The sequence below is a fragment of the Salvia splendens genome, chromosome 1 (assembly GCF_004379255.2).
Source record: "Salvia splendens isolate huo1 chromosome 1, SspV2, whole genome shotgun sequence".
Classification (NCBI taxonomy): domain Eukaryota; kingdom Viridiplantae; phylum Streptophyta; class Magnoliopsida; order Lamiales; family Lamiaceae; genus Salvia; species Salvia splendens.
Genome location: NC_056032.1, coordinates 9,314,501 through 9,341,871, shown reverse-complemented (window position 1 = coordinate 9,341,871; position 27,371 = coordinate 9,314,501). Strand labels below are relative to the sequence as shown.

At 38.3% G+C, this 27,371-nt stretch overlaps 2 protein-coding genes across 3 annotated transcripts; both read left to right on the top strand.

Moving 5' to 3' along the window:
• Nucleotides 1–10,113: 10,113 nt before the first annotated feature.
• Nucleotides 10,114–14,147, top strand: LOC121795404 (protein IQ-DOMAIN 5-like). Its single transcript, XM_042193933.1, has 7 exons — nucleotides 10,114–10,266; nucleotides 10,909–11,003; nucleotides 11,741–11,998; nucleotides 12,094–12,321; nucleotides 12,430–12,543; nucleotides 13,142–13,640; nucleotides 13,717–14,147. Exons 2-7 carry the CDS (start codon nucleotides 10,920–10,922, stop codon nucleotides 13,863–13,865), a joined length of 1,332 nt encoding a protein of 443 aa, XP_042049867.1. The 5' UTR covers nucleotides 10,114–10,266; nucleotides 10,909–10,919; the 3' UTR covers nucleotides 13,866–14,147.
• A 3,974-nt stretch (nucleotides 14,148–18,121) lies between these two features.
• Nucleotides 18,122–22,048, top strand: LOC121741251 (glycosyltransferase BC10-like). 2 transcript variants are annotated; one of them, XM_042133971.1, is made up of 2 exons: nucleotides 18,122–19,243; nucleotides 21,596–22,048. In XM_042133971.1, exon 1 carries the CDS (start codon nucleotides 18,164–18,166, stop codon nucleotides 19,229–19,231), a length of 1,068 nt encoding a protein of 355 aa, XP_041989905.1. In that variant the 5' UTR covers nucleotides 18,122–18,163; the 3' UTR covers nucleotides 19,232–19,243; nucleotides 21,596–22,048. The 2 variants fall into 2 exon arrangements, with proteins under 2 accessions (XP_041989905.1, XP_041989898.1); XM_042133964.1 differs by lacking the exon at nucleotides 21,596–22,048 and adding an exon at nucleotides 19,423–19,744 and having other exon boundaries at nucleotides 18,124–19,243.
• The last annotated feature ends 5,323 nt before the right edge of the window (nucleotides 22,049–27,371 follow it).

Below are 27,371 nucleotides of genomic sequence, written 5' to 3'. Positions count from 1 at the left end.
GTGTCACCCATAAATCGGACTCCTAATGGCGGACGGAAGTTGTACTACTTATATAAGCAAATAAAAAATATATATATAAACAGACAATCCACCAAAATAGACAAATAAAGACATATAGCAATAAGAATAATAAGAATAACAACAAAGGCGACAGCTAAATTTAACCCTAGATCTTTCACACCCTAGCCACACTCAAAAACCAACTACATTACATTACTGTAATGTAATTATTATATAAATACATAATATAATAATTCATCCGTTTCATAATAAAAGTTACATTTTACTATTTCGGTTTGTCCAACAATAAGAGTCACATTTAACTTTTATCATAAATAGTACTCATTCCATTCCACAGTAATAGAGGCAATTCATTTTCTGCACTTGTTTTGAAAAAATGATATTAAATACTCCCTCCGTCCACTTTAGGAGTCCCGGTTAACCATTTTTGGGTGTCCCACTTTAGGAGTCCGGGTTGGAATATTCCATAAATAGTATTAGGCCTCACATTCCACTAATATTTTTCCACTCACATTTTATTATAAAACTAATATAAAAAGTGAGATGGATGAAGTAGTTAAAGTGGAAAGAGAGTAAGTAAGAGAGAGAATAATGTAGAGAAGAGTCTTATCTACAATATTCTCTCTCTTACTTTACTTTTTCTCTACTTTAACTATTTATAATTATTTTTTCAAAAAGAGTGTTCAAAATGAAATGTCTCTATTACTGTGAAACGGAGGGAGTAATAGTAAGTAGGTTTCACATTTCACTAATTCATTTCACTCTTATTTATTAAAAAATTAATATAAAAAAATGAACCATATATTCCACTAACTTTTCGAACTCACTATTCTTTACATATTTTAAAACTCGTGCTTATACCAAATGTGACTTCTATTATAGGATGAAGGGAGTAGATAAATGGTTGGGGTCCCAAGGACCCGTGCACCCATGCGTGTCCGTCGGGGACAAGGCACATGTATGTAAAATCATGTTATTTTCAAAAAAAAATTAAACAGAATTTCTGAAATTATATATTCATATTTAAAATAAATAAATAAAAAAACCATTTTCCCTCAATTTTTTTTCTTTTTTGGTTGATTTCATTCCTCCAAAATTGTATCTTGAATTCGATATTGAATAAACTACAACTAGTTTTAGGATTGTGCCCTATCTCTCGTAAAAGAAAATGTCCCATGTTCTTCAAGTGTGTGTAGTTAAACTTATTCAAAACTACAATTACTTTAGGATTGTACCTTTTAACAAAAAAAAAAAGGTTTTATGATCCCATCATGTGTGTGCAGTTAAACTAATTTAAAATAAAATAAATACACATAAATTGTACATATATATAATACACTTAGTTTTATATTTAAATGAATTATAAATTAGTTTTGTTATTTATTAGATTATATTATTATATAACAATAAGAAAGCAATGATATGGAAACTTTATGTCAAATTTTAACATAGTTTCAAACTCGATTCAAATTAATTATACAATATTTAGTAAAAAATACTTTTTTTTAAATATGCAAAAATTTTGTTAGTATGCCTTAAATCTGTATAGTTTGTCACTAGCCGACGCTATGATATGTTTCTGTTTTAGGCCTTAATTGTCTTATTGGGCCTAACCCGTTGTCTGTATGCCTATTTATATAGAAGTAGGGCACATAACTCTGTAATATGAAAACACTCTGAATACAATCTGTTCTTCGTTTCCTGCCCGTAGACGTAGCCAACACAACGTTGGTGAACCACGTAAATTCTGTGTCTCTTTACGTTTCTGTTTGTCTCGATTACACAATTATTCTATTATGTCACAACAAATTTAAATTAAAATTTCAAATTTTATTTTCTAAATTGTTGCAAAATGATTGATATGTAAATTATTTTAAATATAATAATATTTATAAATTATTTTTGAATATAAAATGTTTAAAAAGATCAAGTATGTAAATGTTTCAAATAAAACACATACTACCAAGATTAGAATTTCAAAACTTGAAATAGCTGGGTACGAAATATCAAAATTGGTTAGAGCATCCACTACGCGTCGCGCCAGCGTCCCGCGATCCGTCCCGAAGAGACGGGTCCGTCGCGCGATGCGTTGCAGCTCACCGTCCCGCTCCCCGTCCCGCGTCCCGTGTCGCCGAGACAAGCGACGGGCCGTCTCGCCACGCGCTTAGGCGACGTGGCGCGACCCGGAGTCGTGCGTGACGCCCACTCGCCGGCCCGCGAGTGGGCGTCGTCACGCTGACGCAATAAATCATTTTTTTAAATCGAATTTAAAAAAAATACTTTTTATTTATAAAAATTGTTTTTATATTTAAAAACAATTTTTACAAATAAATAAATACAAGAAATTCGTAATAGCCCACATATATTTTATGGGCTTGCGAATTTATGAAACTCATTCTTGGTTGCTTCTCTTTTATAGAGACGACCTTGAATGTTTTATGTTCCACTTTCGATGTGGGACAAAGCCATTCTTGGTTGCTTCTCTTTTATAGAGACAACCTTGAATGTTTTATATTTCACTTTCGATGTGGGATAAAATCATTCTTTGTTATTCTTCTTTTATAGAGACATCCTTGAATGTTTTATGTTTCATTTTTGATGTAAGACAAAATCATTCTTGGATGTCTCTATTGGGACCCTTAAATAGTAGTTTAAGGGACGGTGGGAGGACAGCTTATTGGATGCTCTTAGTCGGTACATGCACGCTGTCGCCAACGTACAATTGCAATAGTCGGGACTTAAAAATCCAGCATGGCCTCCTTGCCCTCTTATGTCATTTCATTTTCAAATCATCATCACATCATTAAAATACAAAATAATCATCTGGAGTACTTGTTTCCATTTAATAATTCACCCCATCTTGCTACCCATCATCACTTTCACCATTTTCTTCCTCCTCTCTTTCATAATTTTGCAATTACAACATAACGCCTTTCATTTACTTTAATTATAACATCAACTAAAAATTTAATTATTGCAACACGCCAATTTTTTTATGATGAATTCCGTGAAACATGATCAGATTTCAAATATAACAAATTCATAAACATTTATGGAGTAGAAAATTAAGTAGAAGTAACACTGACTTTAAGGGTCCGTTTGGTCTGTAAGGCCATCCACAACGCCGTCACTAAACCGTCCCTTAAATTACTATTCGCGGGCTCAACTGTACTTTTTTACTCCATCCCTTAACTAAGGGACGGAACCTGCAACCCTCCGTCCATTAACCGTCTCTTAAATTACTGTTCATCAATGTTTTAAAAACCGGACCGGACCGGCAGGTTCGACCGGTCGGATCGCGAACCGGTAGTTAGTCCGGTCTGGTTCACCCCTTTAAACCACCACTGCATTGAACCGCCGTGAACCGGTGGAACCGGCCGGTCAGACCGGTTGGACTGTGAACCGAAAACCGGTTTTCTATTTTTTTTTCAAGATTTTTTAAAATTTGTTGTTGATAGAGGTTGAACTCATGGCCTCTCTTCTAGTTAAGAAGACCTCTACCACTCCACCACATGGGCTCATTGAACAATTTGAACATTAAATATTTTTATACATTAACCATTAATTTTATCTACAAAAACTAATAATTCATTTTAATTTTATTATTCTTTAATATAATTGTTAATTATAATATACATAATTATCATCCTTTATATTTTAATGATGCTCTACTTACCACCTATATTATTATTAGTACCATATAAGATTCATTATTTACTATAAATAAAATTTTTATATTACATACTTAATTTATATACCCTAGCTATTGACATTAATGAATAATCTTATCTAAACTAATTAATAAGTACTTAATCCGTATTTAATTATATATTATTTTACGAAATAAATTTTCTTAATTTAATATAAACATTATCTATTTTAATACATGAAATATTAATTTTTTTTATCTAGACTAACTAATATTAAATATATATATATATATATATATCTGAATATATTTACTAAATTTTAATATTATTTATATTTATACATCACTAATTATCTATAAGGTTTAATGTTTTGTGATATATTATTAATTGTAAATCATTTACTAAATTTAATATATTTTTATATATATTTGCAACAGTAAAACGGTTAGACCGGTGGTCCGACCGGTTGGACCGGTTGAACCGTGAATCAGTAACGTCGCCGGTTCGCTTGCAGGTCCGGTTTTTAAAACATTGCTATTCATTCAATTTTATTTTTTATTTTTATTTCCAACCAAATTCAATTAAAAAAAACACTTCATTAAAAATAAAATAAAATTACAACATAAAATAAAAATAGAACTTAAAATTCAAAAAAAATAAAAAAAGACATAATTAAAATCCTAAAAAATAAAAATGACATAATTTAAAATACAATTTTATAGAAAATAAAAAAAACTACTCCGCCGACGAATCATCCCCCGAAGGCGGTGGAGGTGCACTGAAGCCGTGAGGAGGCGGAATGTCAAGTTGTGTTGCCATAAACGTAATTCTGTTAAGCCAGGCTTGGTATTGGGCGGGCGTCATGCGGGAAGTGTCCGCCATTGTGGCGGTCATGTACATGGCCATAAAGGAGTTGGGGGGTCCCCCCGAGCCCGAGCCCGTCTGGCTTGATTCGGCTCAGCCCCTCCTCCCTTTAGCCGCCTTCGCCGCATTTCTCCCTTGCGGCCGACGGCGCCCACGGGAGGACCCCCTGGCATCGTCTGTCGGGCTCTCAACCTCCTGCGAGGCAAACTCTTGTGGCCCGCTGCCCGAACCGCCCTCACCAGACGAGTATTGGCCACTCGTTGTGTGCTTCGTGCGCTTCGAGGTCTAGCCCGTGCTGGACCGCACACCGCCGGCCCACCTTTCCTCGTCCTTGACGACCTCCCAAACATCGACATATTTGAATTGTTTGTCGGTATCGTCGAAGTAGACCCGCAAAGCCGACCTCAGAATGTCGGCTCCAGTGGCTCCGCTTTGGTAATGAGCCGCTTCATTCTTGTGGATGGCGCAAAATTGTTTGACCTCTCTGTCGACTCGGTCAAAGTGAGCGCGGAGCATCTTATATGTGCGGCGCCGGGACCCCTTCGGCTTAATCTAGTGGTAGCCTCGGTGACCTTTTCCCAAAAGCACTTCCGGGGTTGTTGATTCCCGATGATGGGATCGTACGAGACGCTGATCCAGGCGTTGTACACCGCCAGCGTTTCTTTGGGGCCGTACGGATGCCGGCCTAGATCCTCCTCCTTATCCTCTTCGTCTGCCTCCGCCCTGGAGCTTCCCCCGCCTCGGCCTTCTTCCAGAGTGGGTTCAACGGAATAATCCTCCCGAATCTGGGATATCCCTGCGAATACCACGGGGCGGAGGGACGGGCGTATGCATCCACGTCAAAATTGGGTGGTTGGTACCCCCAACGTCGACGAACCCTGGGTGCCCGGCGTCGACGAACCGGAACCACCCAATGTGTTGTACATGCTCCCCCAGTCGCCGAATGCGTTGAGATCCCACCCGCCGGAGCCGCCGTCGCCGGACATTTTGTGATGAGATGTTAGATGAAAATTGGAGAGGAAATTGAGATGATTTGGGAAGAATAGATGTGTAGTTGTGTGTAAAATGAGGATGAATTATAAGTATTTATAGAGTAAAAAAATAGAAAACGGCTATAAACGATAATATTACCGTTTTTAATTTTTAATTTTTAGTTTTTAATTTTTTATTTAATTCAAATTTTTTTTTAAAAAAATAAATTATTACGTCAGCGTGACGATGCCCACTCGCGGGCCAGCGAGTGGGTGTCACGCATGGCACCGGGGCGAGCCACGTCGCCTCGGCGCGTGGTGAGACGTCTAGCCAACCGTCACGGCGTTACGGAACGCAGAACGGGCTGGGGACGAGACGGAGCGCCGCGTTCCTTCGTGACGGAATACGGGCCACCCGCGTGACGCATTGCGAGTGGCCTAAGTAATAGCCATTTAAGAAATGGTAACTACTTATCACGGTTGTTCGGTCTGTCAATTACCTTTTTTGCAAGGCCCGCCTAATATAGGGCGGCCCGATGAATACAGCTGTAATGGAATGTTTATTAATCTCAAAAAAAAGTTGCGATACAATTTCTGAGTTTTAACAACATTCTGAAATCATAATCCAATTACTTCTCTACCCCTCATTCGTACAATCAATATGCCCTTCTCCAAATTTGGGGAACATTGCAAGGCGCAAGAGCTCGAAGACGAAAACACTGAATTCGTCGCCTGAGGTAGCTACAAACTACAATCGCACTCAAAATCCGACGGCGAGTACGAAGGTCCTACTTATTGAAGGGGTTGGCAGCGGAAGCGTGCGTAAAATCCGATCACAAAATTTGATCTATTTAGCAGATTATTTAGACAAATTCTATTCGCGTAATTATCACATGTAAAGTGCTCATATCTTGAATTAAAACATGCTTTAGCATATTAAATCCCTAAAACATGCTTACTACGGAATTAGCCAATTTACCTCGTTGATTCAATCAAGAATCGATGATGGCTTGCTCCGTCTCCACGTAAAGATCTTCAGTGCTCGACCTCGGATCTTCTGACTGATGTCCCGGACTTTACACTGATATTTGTGTGGACAAATCTCACCAGCGTACTAGGACTTGAATAACGAAGACAGAACTCTGCTCACAGAGAAAGCAATTTTCGAACTCTCTCTCTCTCTGAGGGGGACAAAAATTATGAGTAATAATTATTATTCATCTGCCTTTCTGTCTCCTTTATTCTCATGTTTATATTAAATCACATATTGGGCCCAGTCAGGGATCTAAGGAAGAATTTGGATCAGGCCTCACCCAATTAGCTTTTTACTAATTAAATTGAACCCACAATTTAATATAAGATTATATTGGAATATTACAAGCAGCCACTACAGAAGTAATATTGCACTGCCTCTCCAAGTCTGAAATTACGAGTATTCCGAGTTTCCTTTTTAAGTAAGTAATTTATTTCCCGTGCTTAAGATGGAAACATCCATTAATTAATTAATGTCTGCTATGGACTTAATTAATTAACATATTTTAATCTCCAAGAGTGGACTCAGCAAGAAACTCTTATTTATTATTCATAGAGTAATTAAACTCCAACTAGCTAGGTTCGGAATAATAAAACCTTGTTTCGAGCTCCTCTCGTGGATGTTATCAAACGAGACTCTCCTCGTGTACGATTCAACGTAATAGCAATCCTAGCACCGCTAGATAACGATCACCACTACCCAATATACCTGGATCGTTGGGTGACGAAAAACCCGCACCTTTGGTAAGTCAAAGTAGTAGATACTCAATATCGTATACTCAATGCTAACGTACATTGATTAAGAAATTAATTATCAAGACCTCGTCTTTCAGTAGATAGCATAAAGACATGTCTTGCTGTTAGATCCATTCAGTGCTATACCACACCAACGTCATCTTATTTCAATAAGGCTTAGAAATAATCGGGCTGACATTGCAACCTTTCACGATAGATAGTCTAGGCCTATATGGGTTGTGAAATTTTGCTTTTTCTTTGTTCAGAACTGACTGTGTTACCTTAAATTGGACGACGTCCACAACCGGTCTACTAGAACAAAGACTTAGACTTTGTTACGTTCTTATACATTTAAATATGCAATAAACAACCATTAAATGTAAAACATAACAACATTATGACAAAAATAATCTGTTTTATTTATTGGAAAATAACTTATAGAGTTTTACAGTATTCAATCACTCGAAAGGTGATTTCTAGTATACAAACTCTAACACTTGTCAGCAGCCCCAGCAGGTCGATCGTTGTCGATCCGGTGTGAAAGGTGTGTCATCTATTAGATTATGTGATTCGCTCAAATATGTGTTTTTTATACCGCGATAATGCAACGAACTGTTAATTCACAACATATTTGATTTGTTTTGTTCTTTCTCTTACCCAAATCGATCGATTGAAGTCCTAAATTTCATATTTGTTTTGTTCTTTTTCTTACCCAAATCAATCTATTGAAGTCATAAATTTCTGATTTGTTTACAAAATTGTCTAACCCAAAATAATCGATTGAAGTAATAAAAATTGGATTTGGGTCTGGGTTGAGTGTGCAAGGCAAAATAACTTTTTTTAAAGACAAAATCAAGCCAAAAATTTGGATGGAGAGTTTGGTTTGAGTGTGCAATATGAACAGCAGTTGGATTGTTCTACTGACTGCACTGCATTTGTTTTAGCATAACTTAGTTTTGTCGTATTATTTCTATACAAAATATGATACCATCATTTTGTTCACCTAAGAAAAATTATATTCTCCCTTGCAGTTACTGTAATCGTTCCCGGAAGATATGAATATTGTAGGGAACAATTCTGTTGGCAAGAATCGTGCTAAGAAACTTGACAAATATGTGATGCATACACTGGAAGACATAATGCAAAAATTTCTTGTTTCACGCATGGCTGTACTACATCTCATCCTAAATCGTCTTCGCCAATCGAAAAGAAGAAAGCTACAAACAGTGCTCCCATATAGCATTCTAAATAGGATTCCGAGACAAATTGACCACCTAAACCGACTTGTTGGAGTTTCAGATACAGATTGCCTCGTAAATTTCGGGATGGACTGCAATGCATTCGGGCGGCTTTGTCGATTGTTTCGAGAGTTGCGTGTTTTGCGTGAAAGACGGTTCGTTTGCGTTAAAGAACAGGTTGCTATATTTCTAGGTGTATTAGCGCATCATAAGAAGAACCGAATTGTCCGTTTTGATTTTTTGAGGTCAGGGGATACTGTTTCACGGAACGTGCACGAGGTAATGGAGGCCGTATTGAAAATGTATTGTATGTTCGTTGTGAAACCCGAATAAAAATCGATCCCTCAGACTACTGCAAAAATGAAGCCATAAGCATAAAATGCATAGCAATGCAATGGGAAACCCATTCCTTTGTACTCGGAGAAGAGTAGCACTCACCACGTTGGAGTAGCTGAGCTTGGAGAAAATATGAGAGACAGCGGCGTGCGGGAATAAAGAAATTTTCACAAAAAAGATCCAATATGTATTAGGGTTTCTGAAGGGCATACTTGGAAATAGTTAAATTAAAAAGGGTAATAAAGAAACTGTGTAGCCAACACATAGTCATTACAAACAAACCGAACAACTAATACACAAACCGAAGAAATAAAATCGGACAAGACAAACAACTATTAAAAAAAACAAACTTAGATACAAATTTTATTTCAAGCATCAAAACTCTATCTGGAAAAATGGTAATTGACAAAACGAACACACCCTAAGAACATCCACAATGGCGCCTAGCGCACCGCCTAGCCGAGCGCCGGCGCTAGGCGAACCATTGGAGGATCCGAAAACCGTTGAGCGGTTTTCCGGATATCAATTTCGCCTAGCGCTCGGCGGTCAAAAACCGTTGGGCTATGCGCTGGGCGATCCGCTCGGCTCCATTGCAGCGCCCGGATCGCCCAGCGCATAGCCCAGCGGATTTTTTATTTTTATTTTTAATTTTCGAAACACTATATATACAGAGGCGAGGGAGCCGGCGAGTGATTTTTTTTAAGTAATGTACTTTTTCGATTTTGAATGTAATTTTTTTTATTAATGTACTTTTTTAAAATTTTTGTACTTTTTTTAATTTATTGTACTTTTTTAAAAAATTAAAATAGTATTATTAATGTTTCTCGTATATGTCTCGTAAATTAAATTCCGTATATTGTGTTATTAGTGATGTGGCTATTGATGTGGCTGGGCTATTTATGATGTGGCTGGGCTATGGCTGAGCTATTTATGATGTGGCAGGAGGAGTTTGTGGCTATGCTATGACTGGGTTATTGCTGGGCTATTCCTATTGTGGTGCTCTAAGAGAAAATGGCAATAATAAAATAGGTGAAAATATATTAGGCTTAGCCATCAATCAAGCACAGTAATCCCAAAAATTAAGGCGAAAAAGTGATTTAATGTTTCCCTACGTGCCAAAAGCCCAATGCCAATCAATCATACCAAAATGTCTTCTTTTTCCAAATAAAATAATACTACTAAAATAATAATAATAGTAATATTGAGCTGAAATGACGAAAAAGGGCAGAAGAGAAGCCCTCAGTTCTTAAGGGATAGTAAACAGTAAACTCGGGTGAGTTAGACTCAGCACCGATGAAACTGTCTATCACTTCCAAATTTGGATTTCAGATCTGTCAATTCACCCTTCACTTCATCATGTTTTCTCTCTAATTTCTCACAAATTCCAACTCCTCTCCGATTCCAAGCTTCGTTACAAAGGTAAATTCTCTTCCCCTTCTCAATTTCGTCGTGCTCGGAGTAATTCACTTCGATTCACTCTCCGAGTACTCGTACTTGGAAATGTAGCACCTTTCGTGTTTAGTTTTGATTGGGGAGCTGCTTTTTTCGGTGCTGTAAGGATTGTACTGAAAGATATAAGTGAATTAGTTATGGAGTACTGTTGTTTTGGCTCTTTTGACGGATATGATATGATATTGTTTTTTTTTTCTTAATTTGAGGCCAAAAAAGGAAAGAAGACATTGGATTTATCGTGTTTATACTTGTTTTCAGGTTTGAAATATGGAAACTTTTTGGTTTTGTTTTTCGAATTATAAGCCGAGTTACCGAAAATAAGTTTTCTATCTGTTTGGTCTGGTGTTTTGGTCATTTAAGATCCTTCTAGACTGGTTTGATTCGTTAAGAGAATTTGATGAAATCTGTAAATTCTCGGGCTTATTTCTATGGTTAAGGCGATGCCGCAGTCAAAGTTATTAGAGGTGCGCATATATAGGACTACTCCATTTTTTGGCGGTGTAGCTAAGTTTGTTACATTCCTTACATTGTTTCATCTAATGAGAAGACGGGGAAGTGGGTTTCATGAATGTGCCAAATTATGATCTTTTTTTAACTTCCTTGTACCAGGACTGACATAAATGGGAGCATCAAAGAAGTGGCTCAAAGCATTGCTTGGTTCAAAGAAAACCGACAAATCACACTCTTTTGAGACGGATGAAAATGTAGTGATGATCCTGATACTCTTTGAATTTTCTGAATTCTCTTTGTATGTTTTCTGGATTTTTATATTTTTAGCTAATTAGAGAGGTCTTAGGGCGAAGCTGCACAAGGACAATCTCACTGCCAATGAGTGGAGACACTTTAGTTGACACTATATACTAGTAGTAGTATTTAATAAATGATGTTAACTTCATTGTGCTATATTGTTAATACTACTCCTTAATACGGTTTTTGCATAGTCTACATTTGTACTTCAGAAACTTCTTGGGTCTGTTCGTGTTGGAAAAAAAGAATCATACATTGACTTTCTAGATCAGATAAAAGAGGAAGTGTATAAGAGGAACTACTTCATTCTGAACCATTGACTTTCTCTTCTCCCCATCATTTTCTCTTTCTACCTTTTCTAGCCATTTTAAAAGCCACCTGCTTTATAAACCAATCATGGATTTCTTCGTCTACCCAGCATGTATTCCTACCTTTCCGCAGAAGCAGCATCCATTTTGTTCAACTAATCTCCGTAAACATATTTCTGTTTGTATGTATATATGCATAGGTATGCACATAAATACATAAGTTCTTTAATATATTTGATCCGTAAGTGCCATTCCAGTTTTCTGCTCTTGAATGAATGGGTGTTAAGGTTGTATCTTTATGCATGGACCTCTTAATTTCTTTTGGCTGTTTATAATAGTTATGTGTGGATCTCGTTTCTAATGGTATAAAATTTTCAAACATACAGAAATCTGGGAGCACTGGCAAGAGTCGCCACCGAAGAAAGCACTCTGTTGAGATTGATAACCGTGTACTTGAAAATGAGTTCAATCAAAATGGGGTAACAGCAAATTATGAATCCAAAGCTGCAAATTTCCAATCAGTCTCAGAACCAGCTAGCTCCCCTTCTACTTCACTTCAGGTTCAAAATGTGCCTCAAATTCAACACAATATGAGAGAAGAATGGGCAGCAATACGTATCCAGACAGCCTTTCGAGGATTTCTGGTAATTGGGCAGAGATGCATGTCCAGTCTTTGTTTTCTCTCTAGCAGTTATATATCCTAATATTCATTTGGCAAACTATTGTTTTTGTCTATCAGGCAAGACGAGCTTTGCGTGCTTTAAAAGGATTAGTGAGACTTCAAGCTCTTGTCAGAGGTCATGCTGTAAGAAAGCAAGCTGCCATAACACTCCGATGCATGCAAGCTTTAGTTAGAGTTCAAGCTCGTGTCCGAGCTAGGCGTGTTCGAATCGCGTTAGAGACTCAGACAGTACAGCAGAAACTTCAGCAACAACTTGAACACGAGGCTCATGTTAAAGAAATTGAAGTAAACTAGCTCCATATAAAAATAATTATTTTTGTTAGCTAACTCACTACTGCATTTCTTTTTCAAGAACCGCTTAAGATTTCTCTTCATCTTTTGACCATAAACTAGGAAGGGTGGTGTGATAGTGTTGGATCTGTTGAAGAAATTCAAGCCAAGTTGTTGAAAAGGAAGGAAGCAGCTGCTAAACGTGAAAGAGCTATGGCCTATGCTTTAGCTAACCAGGTAACGTTCTATTGTTCTCAGTTGTATGTAATTTGACCATTTACTGAAAAAACATAATGCATGCATTACATAATGTGGACATAATTGGACATGATACTAACAAAGAAGAGAATAACTTCAGCATGTCATACCAATTCTTCTTGTTCTTTCTTTTCTAAATACTGTTGTTTTTACTTTTCTGTAAAGATGTTGGGGATTTTAAAAATTAATTAAATGAATAAAGAAAGGAGGATTAAGGGATGCAACCTACTATGATTTAGTACAAGCATATGTGGTTTAGTATGCCTTTTTGGTCCTGTTGTCCAGAAGAAGATCCCGATTTTCTTTTGTAAAGCAGGGTCTGAGTTAAACTGAAGATGTGATTTTATTTTCTTGTTTTAAGATAAAAATATTCTTTTTGTCAAATATGGTAGCTAAACTCAGTACTAGTAGATTTTATATCTGAAGGATATGATAAAACAATGATGTACACTTTTCCTAGTTTGTCATAATGATTTCTTGAGAATATAATGAAGCAAGCATTTCTGGACATGAATTTGTTTTTAGTTTATAGCTAAAGCTAGTTTGGCATGCGTTAATTAGAATTACTGTCATGCAGTGGCAAGCTGGGTCAAGACAGCAATTTACACCTTCTGGATTTGAACCTGATAAAAGCAACTGGGGCTGGAACTGGTTAGAGAGATGGATGGCCGTGCGCCCATGGGAAAACCGGTTTCTAGATATTAATCCCAAAGATGGTGTCAAGATCTGTGAGGATGGACCAGCTGATTTGAATAATGTGTCTGCAACTCAATTCAATTCTGCAGGAAAGAGACCCACATTGAATATTGCATATGGGAAGGTTCCTTCACGTTCTAGTAATAACACCAATGTCTTCAATGAGAAGAGGGCTGCTTCCAATTCCGAAGGCTGCAGTTCTTCACCCAACAAGTCAGTCAATGTGCAAGAAACCCCCATGCCTAATGCAGTTGTTGAAGACTTGGTTGAGGAAGCCACCTCATCGTTTAATGTTGTTTCAAGATCACAGAGTAATCCTAAAGAGAGGTCCACTCTCACAGATGGACAAGGGAAGAAGCGATTGTCTCTGCCAGCCAGTGGTCAGTCCCTCTCTCTCTCTCTCTCTCCCCATTAGGTTTTGGAACTGTTTCTTTATTTGCAATCTAATGTCAACAGGACTGGGTCATGCATCTCAACCTGTAAAACCACTCAATAAAACTAGTGTTAGAAGGTCCCCTAGTGCCACGAACACTGGTAAGGGCAAAGTCAAGTCGAATGGGCTTGATGCCAAGTCATCTAAACTTAGGCGACAAAGTTATCATTAGGAATGGCACAAGTTCCTCGAGCAGCAGCTGCTGTAGATTGTATGTAAAGAGCACACTGCTTGTGATGAGTGAGGGGGATGTTGCGAAAATAAGAATTGGAGTGCGACTGTTTAGTGAAAAATGATTGTATTTATTGGTTAATTAGCATTGTTTAGAGCTGTTGGGTTTGTGGTAGCTGTATGTTTGGTTGCTTGTTTTTATCGGTAGAATGATTGCTGCCTTGCCTTGAGATTCATATATATGTTGTAAGTTGTATATCATTTCCACTATTTTATCCCTCGATTTTGTCTTGCGTGTGGAGTTTTCACATGTGCACAAAGCTCTTTTATGCCTTTCATATTTCGTGGAATTAATTTCTGTCAACTGCCTGGAGATCGGTTTTGGAACCGCTAATTCCTTCTATCCGAGAGGTGGAACCGGAACTGGACGGTAAGAGCATCCCCATCCATGCTCTTTGGCAAGAGCATGGATGTGGGCCCGGACCCATTTTTATTAATTTTTTTACTCAATGCTCTTCCCCAAGAGCACAACATCCACATTCATGCTCTTTTGCAAGGACATGCTCAAGGGTCCTACCATTCCATTATTTAATTTAAATATTTCAATTACTAAAAATATTTCTACAATATAAAAATACATTAAAAATACTCGACCTACTATTACAAATTTAAAAAATATAAAAATTATATAATTAAATCCTAAAAAGTAAAAATTACAAACTTAAAATCTTTAAAAATAAAAATTACATAATTAAAATCCTAAAAAATAAAAAATACATTATTAAAATCCTACAAATTAAAACATAATTAAAGGCTAAAAAATACTCTCGTGGAAGACTAGTTCTCCGGCCATATCCCCAATGTTTGTCGGAGACCTCGTATCATTGCCCGATGCGCTTCAAGTTGCTCGGGAGACATGTGAGACATCTCGGCCATATTGAGTTGAGCCAAGAGGGTCCACAGCGAGTTGGTGGAGGGTTGAGGTGGCTCAAAGGGAGCGGGAGCGGCGCGATGGCGGTTGGCTGTTGCATGTTTCCTTCCTTGCGGCCGGCGTTGGGAACTGCTCGGGCCGGCGTCGGGGCTACCCAAGTTAGCTCCGACAAGCTGGCTAGCCATCTCATCCTTGCCGGCATCGGATAGGGATACCGACCTCAACCGTTTATTGGAGGAGCTGGAGGAGGATGATACGTCTCCCTTATATTTCGGATGCACACGCACCTCCTGCCAAGCGCTGAGGTACTTGAATGGTTTGTAATGTTGGAATTGGTAGGTCGCCATGGTGGCACTGATGATGTCGAGCTCCCTCCTGCCGCTCCCCGCCGACCGCTCTTCCTGAAGGTAATACCCCTAAAACTTTTGGATTTCTTCGTTGGCTCTGAAGATGACATTGCACACCATACTCTCATTGCGCTCGATGGTTCCATCGGGTCGGTTTTCATTGTACCGACGAGAGACGTTCCACCAAAACCTATCCCCGCTTTAGTTCGTGCCAATCTCCAGATCTTTGGAGATAATCAAATAGGCTTTGAATAACTGATCCATCTCCGCCGAATGTACGGGTTGCGGACGTGATGACTGTCACCACCACGACCCTAAACACGAACACCACGAGGAGTAGAAGTAGGAGTAGGAGGAGTTTGAGTGTCGCTGCTACCTCCCGATCCGGGTTCGGGTGCCCACCCGTATCGCCCATCGGGGGCATCTTGGTCGTCCACCGGGTAAGGCGGATAGCCACCCGGAATTTGAGAACCTTGGATTTGAGGAGGGGCCGAGAATTGCGTTTCCGGACTAGGGAATGGTTGTGAGCCGAACCATTCGTGGTTCCAACCGCACAAGTCGAAGGGGTGATCGCCGGAGCCGAACATTTTTTTGTAGAGAGAACATCTTTTTTGGTCCACGAACTTTGTCAAAGTATCATTTTAGGTTCGTGAACTTTGAAAATATCATTTGAAGTCCGTCAACTATGAGTTAAATCATTCGAAGTACTTTTTTACTATTTCAAAGTTTTTATAAACGAAAATACCCTCAATACCTTGAATGATATATATTTTTAATTAATTTATCACATACTCATATTTTTAACGAATTTTCTAAATATAATTTGACCTTCAATATTATCACTTAATTCTGTGACATGCAAGAAATGTTTCTTATTCAACTTTTTATAATTAAAGAATTTCAAAATATTTTTAAGATATGTGTACTCGTAAAATTAATGTCTCAGTCAATAGACCTTACTTGAATACTGATATATTGATATTATTTTTAAATAATATATTAATATTCAAGTATCATCTATTGACCGTGACATTAGTTTTACGAGTATACATATCTTAAAAATATTTTGAAATTCTTTAATTATAAAAAGTTGTATAAGGAACATTTCTTGCATGTCACAAAATGAAGTGATAATATTGAAGGTTAAATTATATTTAGAAATTCATAAAAAATTATATAGTAAAGATATTCATAAAAAATATGAGTATATGATAAGTTTATTAAAAATATATACCCTTCAAGGTATTGAGAGTATTTTCGTCTAGAAAAACTTGGAAATAATAAAAAAATGTACTTAGAATGATATTAACTCATAGTTGACGGACCTAAAATGATATTTTCAAAGTTCACGGACCTAAATTGATATGACAAAGTTTGTGAACCAAAAAAGATGTTCCCTCTTTTTTGTAAGAGTGAAAGATTAAGAATTGATGAGAGAATTTAGATGAGAATTGTGTAGTGTGGTGGGAATTTTTTTGTGTGGAAATGAGGGTATTTATAGATGAAAATGTGAATTTTGGGGGAAAAAATTGAAAAATAAATTAAAAGTGGGGAGAAAACGTATAGAATTTATTGGGAAGTGGGAAAATATTTTTAAACGATTTTTTAAATTAAATTAGAATTTAAAAAAAAAGAAAAAAAATTGAAAATGCCAACGGCTATGCCGTTGGCCAATCCCGTCGCGCCACGGACGTGCTCGATGCATCGAGTAGCGGCAAGAGCGCAGCGGCGGACAGCGCATTACCGTGCCGCCGTCCGTCCCGGAGATCACCGATGCGGATGCCGTAAAGGGTCCAATTGGTTCAGAATCTCGAACTGAGGCACCAGTTTTGTTCCAAAACCCCTGATTTTGTTGATTTTGAATTAAATTAACTTCTTCATACTTCACACTCTCAATTGTCGTCTGCCACTCTTTCTCTGGCGAACCTTTGACGTTGATCACCACCGGTGGGAAAGCTCCCTCCTCTTCTTCGCTCCCGATACACGGCAATCAGCTGCTTCTGTCGAGGTTGTGAAGGTTTGAGTTTTAGGCCATCCAGTTGTTAAAAGAGAGACTCTTGTCATTTGAGTATTTTATTAATAATGACAAATAAATACCTTCGGTAAAATAAGCTTATTTTTTATTGTTCAACAGTTATATTTGTTCCAAGGCTCAAATAAAACAAACCTTTCTTATTTACAAACGAAATTGATGTGTAAAGAATAAACATGCTGTCAAAAACCTAAAATGAGATATAAATATAATAAATAATCAAAGCTGGTGTAGATATAACAAAAATAAAGAATCGAAAATTCTAATGACAAAATGAACAACTTGTTTCTTGTACTATGCCACTTTGGTAACTGATTTCACGTTTTCCTTCAAGTAGAATGGAATAAATCTACTGATTACGCAATCCAGCTACTATAATTCGTACTCTCTCGTCCTAACTTAAAGTCTTGTTTTGTCATTTCCGCCCGTTCCAACTTAAGAGTCCTATTTCACTTTTATCGTAAAGGCTAATTAGACTTCACATTCCACCAACTTATTAGAATTCTAAATTGGGACTCATATTCCACTACCTTATTTCAGTCACTTTTCTTTACATTTCTTAAAACTCGTGCTTAGTAGTTACTCTAAAGTTGGGACCGATGGAATAACAAAATTAATTTCATCTGCCTTGCTCTCTTTCAAAATGACGAACTCAAAATTATTAAAATCAAACCTAAATGCTCAAACTTGATTCTTGTATTCGAGCCCCATCAATCATCATTGTATTTTCTGATTTTACAGATCATTCACTTGTACATAAAGTTTATTCACAATACATTACCCGTTAATTTTTTATTACCCGTTAGATATTATGGAAAATAAAATTAATGTCTAGTCTTACCAAGCTTTTGACTACAGTAAATTAAGCGCCAAATTGAAAATTCCCAATTTAGGAAAATAGAAAAAGCATTTATATGTGTGTGCAAGTGTTACCGAGTCCTCACTTGTATTTGCAATTTGCAACAACCTTGACCACTCCAAAACCCTCAATGGGCTCCGCCTCAGCCATGGCCTCCGCCCTCCCCCTCCTCCTCTCTCTCCCCCTCCTCTACTTCTTCCTCGCCCCTCGCTTCCTCTCCCCCCGCCAAATCCCCATCCCTCCCGACGACGAGCTCCACGACTTCTCCCTTTTCCACAAGGCCATCGCCATGGAATCCTCCACCCGCTCCCCCCACCATCTCCCCGCCGCCAAATCCCACCTCTCCGCCCCCCTCCGCTCCCCCAAGATCGCATTCCTCTTCCTCACCAACTCCCCCCTCCACTTCGCCCCCCTCTGGGAGCGATTCTTCTCCCCTCCCCCCTCCTCCCTCTACAACATTTACATCCACGCCGACCCCTTCTCCCCCCTCCCTCCCCTCCACGGCGTCTTCCGCGACCGCCTCATCCCCGCCAAGCGCACTCAGCGCTCCTCCGCCACCCTCATCTCCGCCGCCCGCCGCCTCCTCGCCACCGCCATGATTGACGATCCCGCCAACACCTATTTCGCCCTAATTTCGCAGCACTGCATCCCCCTCCGGTCCTTCAACTACCTCCACTCCTTCCTCTTCGATCTCTCCCGCCTCTCCCCGGATCTCGAATTCCCCAGCTACATCGAGATCCTCGACAAAGAGTCCCATCTGTGGGATCGCTACAACGCCAGGGGCAGAAACAGCATGCCTCCCGAGGTGCATTTCGACCAATTCCGAGTTGGATCGCAATTCTTCGTTCTCGCCCGGAAGCACGCGCTGATGGTGATCAAGGACAGGAAGCTATGGCGGAAATTCAAGCTCCCCTGCATCAATGTCCAGTCGTGCTATCCCGAAGAGCATTATTTCCCCACAATGCTGTCGATGCAGGATCCCACTGGCTGCAGCCATTACACTCTAACTAGGGTTAATTGGACCGGTACCGTGAATGGCCATCCCCACACCTACCACCCCCCTGAAATCTCGCCGCAGCTCATCCATCGCCTCAGAGAATCCAATTCCACTTATTCCTACATGTTCGCCAGGAAATTCTCGCCGGATTGCTTGAATCCGTTGATGGAGATGGCGGATTCGGTTATCCTCAACGACTGATCTTTCGCTCTGGTAAGTCGCTAAATTAGGGATTAATTGATTCATTTGCTAACTAATTTTGGTACTTGTTAGTATTCGTTTACCGAGTCTTGTGCAAGGAAATTAGTCTAATTTTACATCCAAAATCTTATCTTTTTGAAATTTGAGAGATGGTATAAAGTGATGGCCATATTTTTTGGTGGGATTATTAGTGTGTGATACTGAGGAAGGATGATGGGAATCCAATGGCCTCTGTCCCAACTCTGTCTACAGTGATATAGTCATGTGGACTACAGTACAAAAAAGAACTTCAGAGTACGACTTTGTCATGTGCTATATCCTCTATTGAATTACCGATTTACCCTTTTCACTAGAGGATATTATAAATCTTTAGTTGATGGAATGGAGATTATGATGTTTATCCCAACATTTTATTTTCTTCTTGGTTGAACACTTGTCACCAACTTAGTAATGTTTATAATTGTATAATCCCAGCTCCAAAATGCTAATCTTGAAAAATCCTCATTTCCCTAATAGCATTAGCAATGAGGCGCCTTAAAGCCCGCCCTATGCATCGCCACGTCAGCATTTTATCCTCTTACCTTTCCACCTGCAGTGGGGCGCCCTATAAGCCGCCATAAGCATTTTCTTTATTTGAATATTTAAATAACTACAAAAATTGAAAAAAACATTCATTTCATATAAACTTAATACATTATAATACGAATTAAAAAAAATATGCATTCTCAACGACGGCGGTTACGGGCCCAAACTTCTTTAACCATGTCGTTTATGAGCTGAGCATGGTCTTTGTTGGTTGCGCATTGAGGCCTGTCTAGACAGAACTTCATTGAAGCCCGTCGGTAATCCTCGAGCGTGGGGCGCGGTCGCCGTGCTGGAGCTAGATCCACCTTCATCATCGGCCCAATCGGTGATGCTTCCACCTTCGTGTTCGACTATCATGTTGTGCAAGATTATGCGCGCATACATGACATCGGCGATCACTTCCTTGAACCAGAGACGCGCCGGCCCTTTCACTATTGCCCATCGTGATTGGAGGACACCAAATGCCCGCTCCACATCCTTCCGCGCCGCCTCCTGTTTTTGCACAAATAAAACTCAATTCTCACCCATTGGGCACAGCTGATCGTCTTCAGAAAAACAGGTCACCTTGGGTATATGCCATCGGTCAAGTAATACCTCATGTGATATTGGTGCATGTTGGCAGTGAACTCGATGGCCGGGCCGTTGCCATTGCATTGCTCGGTGAAGAGGGTGGATGAGTTGAGGACATTGATGTCGTTGTTCGACCCCGCTGCACCGAAGTAAGCATGCCAGATCCAGAGCCGATAGTCAGCGAATCGTCGGGTGGCTGCCATTATATCCACTAGTAAATTGGCTTCTCCACGCCCTCGGACAATTCTTCCACTCTCAGTGCATACAGTCAATGCTCCCTAGCATCCCAGGAAAGTCGTGCACCGTCTCGTGCATCTTCATCAGGCCCTGGCAATCCACAGCAGTCGGCTTTCGCAAATATGTGTCGCTGTAAGCCACCACAACTCCCTTACAAAATCTCTTCAGGCACTCGCGGCCAGTTGTCTCTCCGTCGTGAATGTACTCGTCGAACATGTCCGTCGTGGTGCCGTAGGCCAACTGCCGGAGTGCGACTGTGCACTTCTGCAACGGCGTAAGTCCGGGTCTACCGAGGCCATCTTCCTGATACTGGAAGTATTCATCACGTGACTCCAACGTCTGGACAATGCTGAGAAAAAAATAACGATGCATTCTAAACCGACGGTGAAAAACAGTCGGGCTTCACCGTGGTTGCTCGGCAAAATAGTCTGCAAATAGACATTCGTGAGCTACGGCGTGTTCGCGACGGACAAATGTCCGACGTCGAATAGGCCTTGGGATCTGCTCCGCCTCCTCCTCCTCGCGCTGCATTTCGGCTAAGCAATCCGTCATTGCGTCATTGACGGTATCGAATAAGGCTCGCGACAAGGTCCGACTAACGCCCTCCGAGGTACTCCAGTCGTTGCCGTGGTTCATTTTTGTTTGTGAGAGATTATCGAAATATTCGTATGGAATGTGAGAGATGAGAGAGATGTTCGTATGAAAAATAGAATGACAAACGAGGTTTAAATAGACAAAAATTTGAGGAAAAAAAAATGAAAATGCGTTGCATCGTCCGCGGCGCCCACAATGAGTGGATGATGCATCACGCATCGTCCGTTCACCCACATTGGACCGACGATGACGCGCCCGAAGCATCGGGCGGACCCTATCGTCTGCCCGATGCTCTAAAGAATATTTTGATGAGGATGCAGCCATGTCTGATCCACAGTAGTATAAATTAATCTGCCATTGTTTTATTAATTTGTGCAGATGAGAAAAAGGCAAGAGTTTTTTGAGGCTGTGAAACGTGAGGATATGGAGTGACCACGTGGGATTAGGGTTTTTGAGTGGCTATGAAAATAAAATGCCCTCAACCTTAGCAACCCACAAGTGTTCCATCTGCAGTAATCCAAGATGGCCGAAGTTTAAAATATCTGGGAACCAAACTATAGTATGTTGGTAGTGGTGGTTGAATGTTTTGAATTTCAATACCAAATTTAAAAAGAAAAAGAAAAAGAAAAAGAAAAAGAAAAAGAAAAAGAAAAAATGGGGGAGATTTGTTTGTGATTAGGACAATTTGGTCTTTTTGTTGTTGTTCATTATTGTACATATGTATGAGGTGTTCATTCTCATAGATCCTTGGCTTTGCATCTAAAGAGATGCAAAATTGTCAACTCTGCTACCCCTTTTTAGGGAATTCAATGCATTTGTAAATTGCAAATATGTGAATTTCCTTTTTAAATTGGACCTTTTTGTGTGTTCTTGAAATTCTTCTTCCTTCTAACTTTTGACAATCCATTGCTTTGGGATTGGATTATCCTTTGCCTTTGGAGTTTCCCATTTGGATGCTTTAATATGACTTTACTTTGACACTAACGGCAAAATATGTTTGGGGAAGTAGTACTTGGGAGTTAGGAGTATTTCATAAATGATGCATTGCATTTGCATCTCACTTATCTGGTTTAGTCTTTCTCCTACTTGAGAAAATTGACCACTTCAAACATTTGACTTCCACAGACTATAAAAGCTATGTAATTAATTAAGTTGAAAATCTAATATTTTTGATGCGGTAATATTATGTGACAACGACCTCCTAAGTCCCTAAACACCTTTAATAAGTGTAAACTTTTTAAAACGGGACAAGTTTTCACAGTGTCATAATTTCCTACGAATACATTAACATCACCATCACATTTCACAATCGTAATAATTTTTCCTTATTGAAGTTTCATCATCTGATTAAAAATGCTAAATATAGAGAGAGACATAAAATACAATGTCACAACCAAACCAAGTGTCTTATACGTGCCTTATTATATTGCAATATTCCAAACATGAAACTATCAAAACATCACAATAACTATACCAATTATGCCACCCAGCAATGAATTAAACCAACCATTCCACAATATACAAAAAATTGAGTTGCACTCTTTTCTTTCTCTTTTGAGGGAAAAAACAAGTTTAAAAGCCACCGACAAATACGCTAGAACTATGGGACCATTATATGTAAATGAATTTGTAATAAGTTAAAACAAAATTGAAAAGAAGAGAGAGAGATTAGTTGATGAACAATCCACCAAACCAGACACAAACCAAGGTAGAAGATATAGAATAAGGGGATGGAAAAGATTTGTTTGGATTTATAATCAAAGGGTTATGATTGATTTTAAGGGCGTTGAATAAGTATGGTATTATTAGTTGGGATGTTGATATCTACCTTAACTCGAGTCTTCAACAAGTGTATATTAAAAACACCGCCTCCCAACTTTCGGCCTTAATCTGCAAACCCGGTCGAACAGGATTCGGTACACCTGTGGTAAAAAAACAAAAATTATTTCCGAGGTTTTGTCCGTTTCTTATGATTTAAAATTGGATTACTGTATGTAATAAAGTCACATTTATTTATTTTCGATTTATAATAGTAATACTACAATCTTCAAAAATTGATACAAAAATATTCATTACTTTTACCATGTGATTTTTACAAAAAAAAATGTCTATTTATGGTCAGATTTAAGCCTATGGAAGTGGAAAATAATTAACATGGACTAGAATCAGTCCACCATCTTAAATCACTATGCATCACACAAACTTCGATATAGGTTACTACCCCCTCCGTCCGTCATTAGGAGTTTTATTTATGGGTGGCACAAGATTTAAGAAATGTTAAGAAAAGTGAGTGGAAAAAAGTTAGTGGAACAGTGATCCCACTTATATAAATTAGTTTTAAATAAAATGTGAGTGGAATGAGTTAGTGGAATGTGGGAACCCTATTACCATTTATGGTAAAAATGAACCGGAATTACTAATCGCGGAAGGACTAAAATGGAAAAACAGGACTTCTATTCACGTGCAGTTGGAGTAGTTCTTTTTTCAGCTAAGACAGCTGGAGTAGTTCTTTTTCCAGCTAAGTAGCTTTCCTATCTAATGGGCTTGAATAAAGTAACTTCAGTTTTCGTGGGCCTTTCTTAAAAAGCCCTAATTACAATTAAAATAACCTACACAAAAATAGTTTAAAAAACTACTAGTAACTAAAAAAATTTAATTATTAAATGTCTATTTGATGAGACTTCTTAATAGTGTTCTATGTCTTTCAATTTTTTTAGTGCATGCCATAAAATGTCATCATATTTCTTAAAATATTCTCAATTTCAACATTTTTCATAAAATGTTTCATGGTAATGACGAAAAAATGACTCATCTTGCTATACTATATAGTATGTAGTGGAATTACTTCCACTCCAACAAATAAGTTTACATGATATTAGAAAAGGGAAAGTTGATTGAGTTGAGAGTAGTCTGTAGGGATCTCTCTCACAAACGATAATGATAGGGTGCTATTAATTTTCAAAACGTTAAAAATTTGTCCCTTGGAAACGACCAAAAATCTGAAGTTTGTGGATCAAAAGCCATCTCTATTCTCTATAGATTTGAATTTGTACACAAAAATGAAGGATCCGAATTTGCTACACAAAAAAAAGGCGTGAACAAAAAGCTTGTTTCCAAAAAATATTGTTGATGATATACTAATGATGCAAGGAAAATGGAAACCGCTCAATTCAAAATATAGTTGATCTGTAATTGCATAGACCATCAATTATGCTGGTCCATTGTCACGACCGCCCATACTAGGGTTACTACAAACGCGGCGGTCGTGATACAACATGTAAAGGGTAGATTTCTATTGAAAACTTAATTAACTTGAAGGAAAAAAAAAATTTTCTTTTTGTTTTAAAGAAACTTAAAATTATAACTTTGCTATTAAATAAAACAACATATGATAAACATTTTTAAAAAAAGCAGCGGAGAAAAATAGTTATTTAAGACCCAATCAACTTCTAAGAAAAACATGTAGTCTAACTCACGTGAAAGACATCATTTTCAGACAATAATATAAATAGACGTTTAAAACCTAACGTGACCAAAACATGCTCATCATAATACGAAAAGATTTAAGTATTGAAACATGATTCAAAAACCTAGCAGCGGAAATAAGGTTCAAAGGGAGAGTCAAAGATCACGCCTTTGTATGAAGACACGACGCATCCTAAGGCTAGCTCAACATCCTCCGCAACATCCTGCTCAACCTGCACATAAGAAAATAATATTCAGGGCTGAGTACTTGATGTATGCCGAAAACATTGTAATAAGTTATGTCATCCATACCAGTGATCTCGAGTTTTATATAGTAAGAAATATCACAAGAACACAAAAAATCCAAGTCTGGCCAGACAATTTATCTCCTCATTTTCCACATCAATCAATCAATCACATCCTCTTACCATAGTGCGACGAAAGTGTGGCCACACTATTCGCCCACGAGACCGGCCGACTAGCAAGGACGGCTCACGATCCCCTCTGTGTACACAGCCTGATAGGGTTTGCGGCCCTACTCAGACCCGAATTCGTTTATCATAGCCCTATAGCCTAATGGAGCGAACTCACAAACTAGGCATCAAGCACAATCTCAACATAGCCCTATAGCCTAACGGAGCAAGCTCAAACGAACTAGGCATCAGGCAAAAATCTCAACATCAAAACAATCACGGCATGACATAACACTTTAAACCACCCTTATAACACCACATCATATTTTCGGAAAAATAAAGAGGTTTGAAAAGAAAGCCCACCTCGTTCGCTTAACAATTCACAATCCAACTTATGGCAACTCTCGTTCCTCGAGTTCACGAATACACAATCACCCTTGTCAACGACAACACAAGTCAGCCTTCCACAAAATCATATTACTATGCATGTCCTATCGTTTCTCTCTCATCGTTTTTCTCAAATACCCAACCCAACGTTCATCACAAAGATGAAAAAACACACCGTAGTATATTTCAACTTATCGCACGTGATCACATCATTAAACACGTTCCTTGGACATACATGCATCATATAATACTTTTAAACTTGAAAATAAGTGTCATTTTATCAAGGCAGAAAACTGGCAGAACTGCGCGACCGTGTTGTAAAAATCACTAAAAATTCACCCGACCTCATATGAAGCTAAATTTTGGTTACCACACAGAAGACACATTCAAGTTCATCCATACAAATCTTCACACTGAAATCACGTCGTTTAGTCAGTTAAAATAAATATTAAACCCTCTGGTCGGAACATAAAATTTCTGATAGCACTGCGCAGTTTATTTGAAAATTTCACCATAAATTCATCCAATGTCTAAAAAGGCTGAAAATTTAACACGACTCAGAAGACACTTCAAATTTTCATCTAGTTTAAGAATCACATCAATCGGAGGTCATTTGGTCAGTCAAACAGAAAACGAAACATTCTTGGCGAGAACACGAGTTTCTGGCAGATTTGCGCAGTCAACTTCAAAAATTTATTAAAAATTCATTTTTCGATAAAAAGGGCTGAAATTCACACGAGACACAGGTAACACCTTGATGTTTACTCAGTAAAATTGTCATATCAAAATTCGGCTGTTTGATAGGTCAATTACTCATCAGAAGCTACTGGTCGAACATCACAGATAACAGATACACAATTTCTAAATTAGGGTTTCCTTCTCAATCATCCAAACACCAATTCTCATGCTTATAACACACAATCATGCTTGATAAGACTCTCTTAAACATGTTTGCACATAAACTTACATCATTCACCAAAGATTCAAATCAAACTTCACACAAATCAATTGAAAACGCATATTTATCAAAGTTTTCAAGCAAACTCACTTTTCCCCCCGATTAAACTTGCGATCTACGATTCCTACACCCACTACATGCATGTAGGATTCAAGAACATGGTTCAAATGAAAAGAATGAGGAAAAGTGAAGCCAATATACCTTCTTTGACAAAACGAATCGGTAGAACCAAGAAACGAGGTGATTCGTCGGAGATTCTTGAAAATAAACTTCAATGGATGCAAGAAACAATGGTGGAAGAAGTTTTTTTGGAGAGAATGTGGAGAGGGAGGAGGGAGGCATGAAAATTGAGGGAGAATGGGGGCTAGGGTTTAGTTTAGGTGTTTTTATAGGATTAGGGTTAGGTTTAAAATCAATTAATTAATTAATTGTGGGGAAAAAATACAATTAAATAAATCCCACAATTAAAAGAATAAAATAAGCATGTGGGAAGGGGAGGAAATTTTCGAAAATTCCATGTAGGAATAGCAAGGAATTTATTTGGTATTTACTTGGAGAGAATATATTCACAACTTAGGAAATAAAAGTGAATATTTCATAAACAAGGGAACAAAATAAATTAAATCTCCAAGTATGAAAATAATGGTGGGGGCCGAAAATTTCCATAAGGAATTGCACAAGGAAATTATTTAAATCCCCAATTAAAAGAATAGGATTTAAATTAGGCAATTTATTTATAGGAAAAAGGCTCCCATAAAATAGGCAACAATTAATTAAATTCCCACAAGGAAAATATTGCATAGGGGGCGTGTGATATGGAAGAAAAGTATGAGAAAAATATTCACATCCCCAATTAATTAGACATAGGAATTTATTTGAATAAAAAGGGATTCCACAAATTAGGAAACAAATAAAATATCCTCCAAAATTT